The sequence below is a fragment of the Aplysia californica genome, unplaced genomic scaffold (genome assembly GCF_000002075.1).
Source record: "Aplysia californica isolate F4 #8 unplaced genomic scaffold, AplCal3.0 scaffold00459, whole genome shotgun sequence".
Classification (NCBI taxonomy): Eukaryota; Metazoa; Mollusca; class Gastropoda; order Aplysiida; family Aplysiidae; genus Aplysia; species Aplysia californica.
The window spans coordinates 336,121-346,994 of record NW_004797729.1 but is presented as its reverse complement, the minus strand read 5'-3'; the positions used below and the strand labels follow the sequence as shown (position 1 = coordinate 346,994).

The 10,874-nt window shown below is 37.3% G+C and overlaps 1 protein-coding gene across 2 annotated transcripts in view; it reads right to left on the bottom strand.

The window, feature by feature from the left end:
* Window positions 1-4,365: 4,365 nt before the first annotated feature.
* The window catches only part of LOC101845864 (post-GPI attachment to proteins factor 6), a 27,253-nt gene continuing 20,744 nt past the window's right edge, over window positions 4,366-10,874 (bottom strand). For both annotated transcript variants that reach the window (XM_005105224.3, XM_005105223.3), the window contains exons 12-14: window positions 9,841-10,104; window positions 8,620-8,830; window positions 4,366-8,262 (exon numbers count right to left, since the gene is read on the bottom strand). In XM_005105224.3, coding sequence (XP_005105281.1) covers window positions 8,030-8,262; window positions 8,620-8,830; window positions 9,841-10,104 — 708 coding nt within the window. In that variant the 3' untranslated portion in view covers window positions 4,366-8,029. The remainder of the gene's footprint in view (window positions 8,263-8,619; window positions 8,831-9,840; window positions 10,105-10,874) is intronic.

Below are 10,874 nucleotides of genomic sequence, written 5' to 3'. Positions count from 1 at the left end.
AACTACACCAGAGCACCCCCCCCCCAACCACACCACACAGGAAAAGTAAAATGGTAGAAGAAAAATCAGATGCCAGAAACAAAACACCAAAGAAGAAAATAAGAACATTTACATTAAATCCAAACATAAACATTCAAGTAAAGGGATGCACTTCCTGCCAGAAGGCTATGAAGTAGGCTTAGCAGTGATGCCCCTGTCCCATTCCCCAAATTCATGTGCAAAATAAAATACATCAGGGCCATCATGCAAAGTATGTTCATGGTAAAACTTAGGTTGTTTATTATATGGACGAATAACACACATAGTTCTATGCTCATGGACGCAATTTTCATATTTCAGGATACATGATAAAAAGATTCATAGATTGCAGCATGGTTGTGTTATAGTTTCAAGTACATGTATAAGCATTGTGTAATCTTGACGACTGGCAAATTTCTTCATTTCCTTTTTAAGAAAGCATTTCCCTTTATCTTATGGGGCAGAGGCCCATAAGTATTTCCCAAGACTCCCACAATTAATTAAGGTTTAATTGGTAGGGCATGACTATCCAAATAATTTGCATACAGAGAGAGGATGTCAATTATCACCAAACATTACTTTTTAATTCAATGGGCAAAAAAGAAACTGAAATAACCCTGGATAAATTACAAAAAGTCAACCAGTTTTTACATAGAAAGAGGTTGCAAGCAATGTTTCCATTATTTTAGCAAGCAATGTAGATCTTGTCCAGTAACTTGACAAGCAATGTAGATTTATCTGAAGTTGCAGTTTTTCCAAAGTGGCTCCCCATCCACTATGCAACACTACTTTTTTGTCTACTTCAAAATTGTCAATCTTAAATGACCTGACAGCCTGATCCCCAGTCAGAGAGAAGTGATCAATAAGCATGACACACAAAATGCTGTTGAAATTTTTAAAGATTAAAAAATATATAAGTTGTGTGAGCACTGTGTCCATAAGCAGGTACTCTAGAAATTGAAACCTTGAGAGAAATGAAATTAAGTGAAGAAACTATAAAGAACTAAATCATTATCGCGACTTACATCGGATGACATTCTCGGTTTTGGTTGTCAAAGGGCGTAACAAATGAGACAGCATTTTGACATTCGCATTTTTCTTACTGAAGGTCATGATTGACCACCATATCAGAAATTAAAGCAACAGCCAGTTAGAATTCCTGAAACATTTCTTAAATATTTAGGTATTTTAAGCCCCCACTGATAAAATTCAGATCATCTAGGTGGCGGGCTTCAACCCTGCCATTCAGGGCCGGCCTGGGCTGAGACAGATACAATGTCCTAACAGAAACATGGGGATACTAGACAAAAATTCTCCCTACACAGGCATCAAAGGCAAGGTTTTCTGCACATTACGGAGAAATGCTTAAATTGTTGTTGACGTTTCGCCATAGTTCCAAACCACTTGGTGGAAACTTTACAGTTCTAGCCACAAATAATAATAATAATAATAATAATAATAATAAATAGCATATGTATAGCACATATCCCTACTCGAAAGCAAGCCCAATGCACTTTACACTATATTATTACCCCAGCAGACCACAGAACACTCAGAAACATTCTCAGCTTCCCGGGAAGCATACAGTGCAAGCGGCTGGTTAAGTGCTCAAACACTGACAAACTGGAAAGATCTTTCACTGTCTATAGCTGGGTACCCATTTTCACCTGGGTGAAGTGGGGAAAATTCCTGTAAAGTGCCTTTCCCAAGGACATAACGTCGGGCCTGCGGCTCGAACCCCCGAACCCGCAACCTCACGATTACAAAGTCCGGTAGCCTAACCACTAGGTTATCAACGCCACAGAGAGACAGCACTCTAGCAACAAAGAGAGATAGCACTGAGGCCTAATTCAAATGTCAGTGCTATAAAAGTGTAAAAAAACAAGCTATATATCTGAGAAAGAGACACACTGGCCATTTCACAGTGAAAGGAAATGCACAGAAAACAAATAATGGTTTATCGGGTTTCATATCAGATGTATACATGCGGTTGATGCTTTTAGACAGGAGCTTGAATAATAGAAAATATGGTCCAGACATCACATAGCATACATTTCGTACAATCTTCTGAACTTCAATCAGGACAATAAGAATTTGAGGAGTCAAAACAACAACAGCTCAATAATAAAACAGGGATAATTTATTCCATAATCAGAACAGACAAAAACAACAAACAGAAAAAAAGGAAAGAAATAGAACTTCCTCCTGACACTCTCCCAACACCCGCAGAAGGAAAAATAAGAAATAAATGAATTCATTGACAAAGAAATGTTGTGAAATTAAATATCGATATACTCAAAACTCTAAGAGAAAATATTGCACAGGAGCTACAAAAAAAAGAGAAAAGAAAAAAGAAAAGACCATAAAAAAAATAAAAATATGTGAGGCAACGTGGTGGAATCAGGCTCTCGTCAATTTTTGGGCATTTAGAGTTATTAGTATCCTCTTAAAGCTTGTTCACTTGTCTTTTATTTAGATGAAAAAACATCCATTTATCTTAGATACAAGTCAAAATATTAGCGAAAGAAGGGGGTGAGGATCACCTGTTTTCAGAGGTAAAATTAGCGAGAAAATGGCCGCCAAAGATTACTTATTTCCTAAGCTTAAGAGTCCATGGTAACTGAAAATTTACATTTTTGTGCCTTTAATCAACACTTTTCAGAAAAATCCTCACAGAAATGAGTTCTTTGATGGGCATGAAAGGTGTTGATCCAAAAAACAAAAATTTGATAAAAATTCACAAACCTGCGGAAAAATGCAAGTTTCTTCACTTGGGCGATTTTGACGAGAGCCTGATACCACCATGCTGCGCCCCATATATATAATTAGCTCTTTGAGCACCCAAAATTTTTTCAACTAATTTTCTCATTTCACCAGCAGACTTAATTAACTGAGGCAAGCTTATTACATTGAAAAAAACAGTACCTTATTGAAACTAACTTTGCTGACATGTGTTTTTATACATATAATATTATAATATATGTGAAGTGTGCTGACAAAATGAGTTACCTCTCGGATTCCATCCTTAAGTCAATAGATGCATCACGCTAAGACATGAAGTTTTTACAATTTATAAGGTAAGAAATAATAAAAGACAGGTTAAAGTTAAAGTATATGGCACCAATAGAAAATCTTCATATTTGACCCTAATGACGATTTTTGGCTAGTATCTCCGTTTGTGGATTGCGAGAAGTAACTCGTTCTGTCAGCACACCTAAAAATATATCATATTTGAAACTGCGGAGAAAGTAACTGAAGGAGCTATCACAAATTCAGTGGATACACAGTGTATTATATAAAAGCAATTATGCAAAAGAGGGGAATAGTAAATTCTATAAATTAATAAATTTGACTAATTTGTTGACATTCATCCAGTGTGCTGTCGACAAAATTCATAAAATGCAGACTGACGTACAAGAGAAATGTTAACATGTAAATCCTCTTTTCAGCCATACTACTGATCGCGGTATTCCAGCACAGATTTTGTTCAATAATTTGGAGAAACTGAAACACATGTAACGTTGCAGTTAACCCCAAACCAGTTTCCATTGACAGTTGACTTAGATCTACAAGCAGTTCCTGTCGCTGCTCCTGATCTTATCACTCTACTACTAGTGCTAGCAATTGAACCAGCTTTGTTGACATTGCTAGCATTAGGTCTAGACATTGGGGGCAGGTTACAACCAACGAAGGACTCATCTACTACCCCACTCAAAGTCTGGTCAGCTTCAGCACTGTTTTGTCAGCATCGTCATTGTTATTTTCACCAGCTGGAGTCAAGAGTTAATTGCGACCAACAACAAGATCAAAATTTTTCAAAAACATCTGTCACATTTTTTCGTGGGAAGCGTTACCCGGGCATTCCTTTTGCCTGCACCACTGCCCAACACTATTGTTGCCATTGGACACAAACAGGCTGGCTTTTTTCGATCAACACTTTAGACTTTAAAAAAACCCAATAAACCTGCTAGGTTCTCTATATAAAGCAGACTAATAATGAAACTGGCTATAAACTCCTGGTTTTGACTCAAATATATTTCAGTGTCACAAAAATAACAGTAGGCAACATGAAATAATACAAATAATTATTATGACGGAGCCATTCCTCCGTGGAAACAGCATTCAGGCAGCATAATGAGTTAACCAAAGCACAAAACAAATTGATCGTTTCACATTATGTGAGCGTGCTTGGTGAAGGGTACCAAAAGATGCATTTGTTCGAACCGAGGTCAAATAGAATTTTTGACAAAAACTAAGTTCCATTAAAAATATGTGAGTTTCTTTTACTTTAAAATACATTTTTAAAGATACTTTTTTTACACGAGGTACATAGCATAATCCTAAAAATGCGTGAGAGAATTGGTAAACACTGTGGATGGTTTCTCTTGTTCATTCATACAGTCGACCCAATCACAATGCATACCAAAATTTAGGTAGGCCTAATGCCGAGTAGTGTGCATGAATATCTAGAACATGGAAACAAAGCAAAGCTTTGTGCATCCACACCCTTTCGTTTCTTTAGGAAAGCAAATTTGTAATTGTATCGCCTAATTCTGCCCTGAGCAAACCTAGATCTAATTTCTTGAAAATTCTTGATCAAGGTGGTGGTGAATTTGTTTTGAAGACGTAATATTAACTCTTGAGGCTGTTCTTTTATCTTAGTTGCTCTTTAAAGTTGGCTTGTGAGTAGCAAATGTGTTGTTAGTAATGTTAGGTCGTCTCGAAACGTAGATCTATCTATTTGAAGCCGAAACAAAGGTGAAACTTCAAAGTCGTTTTTCTCAAAACTTTGTTTCCCTTCCTTGCCTTACAAAATCACCCATATCTCAAAAACTACTGAAGATATCTTAAAAATTCAAAAAGCATATTGTTCAGAAATGATCTCTGTACATGAACATGCAAAAAAAAACCATGATTCTCCAAAATGCGTCATTTGGAACCTATCACCAGGCACAAACACATATTATGTCCAAAACAAAAATCATATCAGTCAAATATCTACATCCATTAAATAAAAATGTCAAATTTATTGCAGCTGTGGTTTTCATTTGGGCAAAACATAACAGATAAAATCACAGTCCTTTTATCTTTTCTAAAATTTGAGCATTGTATTTAGAAACATAGATAATGACAACTCATCCTGAACAGAGAAGCCACATAAGAAAAATATAAAAAGTGAAGCAAACAATTCTCTTCTTCACGTAATCATTGATATGTGTATACACAAACAGAAACTGAACAAAAAAGACAAAAAATAACACATCTGGTTTCACTTTTTTAACAGTAGCACTCCACTGACCATAAAAAAACCCAATTATATTGACTAGTAAGCTTAATCCTATCCCGAGATTTAAGAAACATACCCACCTTTAGATAAATATAGAACTTTTATTTCTACAACAGAACTTGTATTTCTGTTTGATAAAATCTTGATTTTTTCAAGCTTTCTTTCAGAAACAACACAGGGTTTATAGACAATTTTTTTTTGTTGCTATAAAATTATCTAAATATTCAAACAATCTTCCACATTTCACAAAAATCAGAACTGGAACCCTTCTATGGAAGCTCTACTTCAAACATTATCATTTATAGTTCAATGAAGCCTGTAACCAGTGACATAGAAAAAGGTGTAGCAAAATGATGAAATGAGTCACGTGCTGCGTTTCAAGAATATAACATGAGTAGTATCAGATTAACGAGTTGTTCAAACCCCAAAGGTGGGTGAAAATAACATAATTCTTGCTGCTTTGATTACAAAGTTACATTCGCTTGAAGACGGAGATTTAGAAAAATAACTTTGGTTTTTTTTAACCTGGAAACAGCTGGTGAAACAAACAACTCATTCTGACGTTTTGCTACACAAAATAAAACAACACACCACAGAGGAACGAGGAGATTTTGTGGTTAACTTCCTTTGAGGGCAAGTGAGAAGATATAACATAGCCTTAAAGCCCCTCCACAGCACACAACATTCTTAAAAACTGGCTCAGTCGACCATTCAAAGGTGAAGGTCACCAAAAATGGTGAGTTTCTCACTTGTGATGTAGAAACTGTACCACCTACAAATATACAAATTGCATATTAAAAAAAAAAAACTTTCACTTTCCAAGAAAAATAGCTATGTACCCTTCAGAAAAACTCAAATGAATGTTTAGGTTTTCTGAAAAGTGACGAGTCCCACACAATGTAAGAAACATATGGACTTCAAAGGACTTCAAGAACAACAAGAACAAGGATTGACATCCACCTTTCTATGTACAATAATAAGCTCAAGTTAACATAGGTACTGGATTAAATAAATTCTAATTTATCACAACCCAAAATTGCTGCTCCAGTTGGCCCTCAGTATCTGTAAAGGAATGAATTTCAGAAAAATCCCCCCCCCCCCTCTTCAAACCTTTTTCCATGTTTCCATGTAACAGTTCAAATCTTTTAAGTGCTACATATCTTTCAACAATCTCATGCATAAATTTAAATCACAAACCTGTTACACTTAAAACATCTTTAAAGTTCTAAAGCCTTGTGTAACGTATCAAGTAAAATGAATGCTTTGAGGGACTTATAACATAAGCATCAAAATGATGCCCATTACCTTTAGTGTCAGCGTTCTAGCAAAAATTTTCTAATAATGTTTTCGATTGACAGGTTGAGGAAGCTGTGCACACAGAAACCCTGTATATTGAAGACCTTGGTCATCATTCTCATCTCAAAAGCTCTAAAAAGCAAAAAGATAGCTTAAGAATAAATTATCAGTAAATTTAATATTTACACTGCATCAAAAATAATGGTGGATTTAAAGAGAATGGAGGTGATACGCCAACTCTGAAACAAGACAGGACATAACTTCAAGGCTTCAGAGAATTGGTTTATGTAAAGCAGAGTTTGTATAAAAGAAAGCTGCAATGCATAAAATAAAGAGGGGGAAACCCAAGGAATTTGAAATCCTTTTGTGGCATGGGAATTTCTTGTTTGAAAAAGTCTACAGCATGTGGACAGTCTTGAATACGTAGCACACTAATCTTAGACTACAGTAACTACTAAAAAGTAGAAAAAGTCAAAGCTCATTCATGTTGACTACAACCTTGAAAAAAAAAAAGGAAGCGTTAGGACACATAAAAAGTACTTAAAAGATAATGTGGATACAGTTGTAAATATTGTCTACATAAAAATCATCTTGGGTAAATCTGACTTTTTTTTAAGCTGGACAACAAGCACCAAAGGATATGAGTTTGTAACTGTCACAAAGCATGTCATGTGTACCTTGCTGGATTTCCATAAATTACTGGATCCTTCTTCGGAAAGAAACATTGAGATGGAATATATATAAAATCTAAGACATTTAATTGAGTTAAAGTTGAAGAGATGTGTTCTTGTACAACTCCGAAGAAAGAAAGACAATTAAACAAAAAAGCTCCCCTGACCAGCAAGTTCTTTCCATAGCATCAACTGGTTCCCCCAGGGACATAAATGGTTGCCACCAAGTAGGCATATACCATTATCATTTATTCATTAGAAATGCTGAAGCCCAGGGAAGAACCCACAAGCTGCACACATCCACATGAAGCTTTTAACTGCTTCAAATGTGGCAAACTGTTCACTGTCCGGATTGATCCTACTGCCATAGCAGAAGCCACAAGTCGTCTAAATCCTTATTTCTTGTTTTGTTTGGGAATTATTCTTCTCTGCACATGCACTGGTCACTGTCAGACAATGACAAACAATTGTTATAATTATTATGCACATAAATTTCCTTTTCAATGATAGTCACAAGCATTTCTCATTTAGGAGCAGGATGAATGGATAAAAATTAGGTACACTATCTTTTGAAAGGATGCAGCATCCTAGAGGGTGGGGCCAAGAAGTAAACAGGTGACCTTCTGAAAGTGAACTTTACGAAACCTTATTCACTACACTAGGACGACCAGAAATAGTTGTTACGAGCAGCAAAAAGAAGAGAACACTCAATTCTCCAGAACTTTTCTGCTAAAAGGTGTTACCCCGTGAGAGACCATTACAGCACTAGGTTGCGGTTCCCTCTGGGTCGGCTCATCAGCTTGAACCCGCGGTCTCTGCTATTACCTCCACCACCAACAGCACCATTTGGCGTTGCCGGGGGAGAAGGGGTGTCCGACAGGAGTCCAGTGTCATCGGCACTGTGGATGTTTGGCTGTGCAGCATCGTCGATCAGACTTGGACGTGTGATGTCACCAGACTGTACAGAAAGGAACTCCGAGGAGCCGTCACCTAGACAAGTTAGAGATATGGGAAATATAAGAAACCCACAACCATTTGACACCAAGTACAAAATTGGTAGAGAATTGTGATTTTTATTGACTGGAGATGATACATGTTCTCATTGAGTCAGGTGACAAATAACTCTGCAAAGTCATTTCTCTACAAATACCGATAACCACACTAATGCAGGACCCTCAAGTCAGGTATAAAATGTAATTAAAAAAACAAAAGAATTGATCTTTTAAATTTTCAAAAGAGGTGTAAATCATATTCTAAACCAACTAATAAATATACAAAATCATCCTATTTAATGAGAAACAAAACTCAAGCCCTTTCATTCTTAACATCAAAGGTGTCTTCACTTACGCTTCTGTCCACGTCGAGGTGGCAACAGGAAAACAATGGACCCGGAGACCAGCAAGTGCCACACACTGTGGATATACTTGTAGTTTTCCGTTGTCTCCAGTGCCAGGTTAAAGATGAGACCCAGACTTGCCAGGAGCACACCAGGAGCGATGAAGAACATAAGGCGCCGTCGTGAGGGGAACAGATGCTTTAAGCGGTAAGACTGAACGCCCTGGAAAGGTCCATAAATATTTAAGTCAGAGGGCACTAGAAGAAGAGTATCCTACTTAACGATTACAAAACATCTGTGAGCCCAAGAGGAAACTTCTTATAAAATAAATATTAGAAGCTGCAGTCTGTCTCTTTTGTCAAAGTGAGGCATACAACCATAGAAAAAGATTAATAAAAAGTGGGGACAGAAAAACAGGAGAAACAAAAAGCAATAAGGACATAGTAAAGAAGTTGAGCCCACAAGTGAAGCCATCTAACCATATATGCCATGCAATGATACTTGTTCCAAACTACAGAATATTCATCCACTGAAAAGTATAACAAATACGAGTCCTGTATGTCAGAGTATTAAGACTCCTTTTTGGCACCTTTGACAATGTAAATATAGGCTCAATTTGTCAAAAGAAAAGCATGTTGACTGACAGAAGGTCATAGAATGCTTTAATGCCCAAAAAAAGTAAGTGTAGCTGGTTGTAGGTAGCAATAAGTTGTTAAATCTCAGTGACTGCTAATACGGGGTGCCTACTACGAATGGGATCGGCCAATCGGGCCGATCGCCCGACTCGATTGCCTCAAAAACAAACGTGTTTGATTTAAGTTTCAGGCGACCAAGTCCGGCGATTGGCCCGATCCAGCCGTAGTGGGCACCCCGTATAAAACTACAGAAATAACCAAGTGATACTAAAAAATCAGCTCCGAATCAAATGTTCGAAACTGAATAAGCTTAACACCCCTCGCAATCATTTCAGGTTATTTCAGGCATAGAACCTCCAAATTAAAAATTTATTTCTCATACAACTGAGCCAAATAGAAAGTGCTTTTCCCAAGAAAAACATTGGACCGAGCTTAGCATTGAACCCTACAAACCCACAATCTCACAATAGCAGATACAGCAGCCTAACAACTAGACTAATGACGCCACTCCTCTGAAACAACAACCTCTCCATTAACCTTCAGATATCGTGTTTGAGGTACACAGTAAATGTTGTCAAACGATCTCTCACAACTTACCCAGGACACAACGACGATGACCACACCCCCTAAAATGGGCAGTAACTGTTCCAAGAGGCCATGCCTATTGTAGACTTCCCCAACGGAGATAAAAAGAGCCCCAAGCATGTGGAAGAACGAACGAACACCCGTCGGGATGCGTGCCATGGCCAGCAGGGTCACCCAGAAAGACAGTAGCGATGCGAAGAAGTCCCCGAAGCTGAGCGCGTTGTAGGGCATGATACACAGGGAGTACACATGGTCCGTGTCGCACGCGTGGTAGAACTGGGGAGCAAGCAAACACACACATTAAGCATAAAACAAACATTACAAGGAATAAAAGATTAATTAAAAGTTAATTCACGTATACGCTGAAATGCTTTAATGGTCTTAAGAAAAGTAATCTGTCTTATCAATAACAACTTCAAAGGTACAAATTAGAGCTGATATTTAAAAATAAATAAATGCAAACTAAATTTTTCAAAGAAAACTAAATACGTTAATTATGTTCAGCACTTAACTTGAATGACAGGCAATACAAATGCAGACAACATTATGCAAATAGACAGTAGCCTTTCTGTTGATCTAACATCAAAATGAAATTTTGAATTATGGATTGATGACCATTGATTTTTAGAGAACCTTGAATTCTATTACGACAGAGACATACAAGCCAAGAAACAAACATACATACACACACATTAGTAGAACCTTTCCCAACACTGTAAAACTGTAAGATTTGCTCTTTGAAAAAGTGTTGCAGTTACATGGCCTAAGAACACAACACAAACAAACTTACACACATGGACAAACAAGCACACAAACTAACACACACAGACACACATACAGACAAACAAATACACACCCATACACACAGACTAAACACATGCACACACACACAAACACATACCCATACACACATATATCTATGGCAGTGCCTTACCATGGAGAAGAACATGTCGATAGTAGAGATCAGCCCCTCCAAGAAGTGAGACACACACACACACACACACACACACACACACACACACACACACACACACACACACACACAC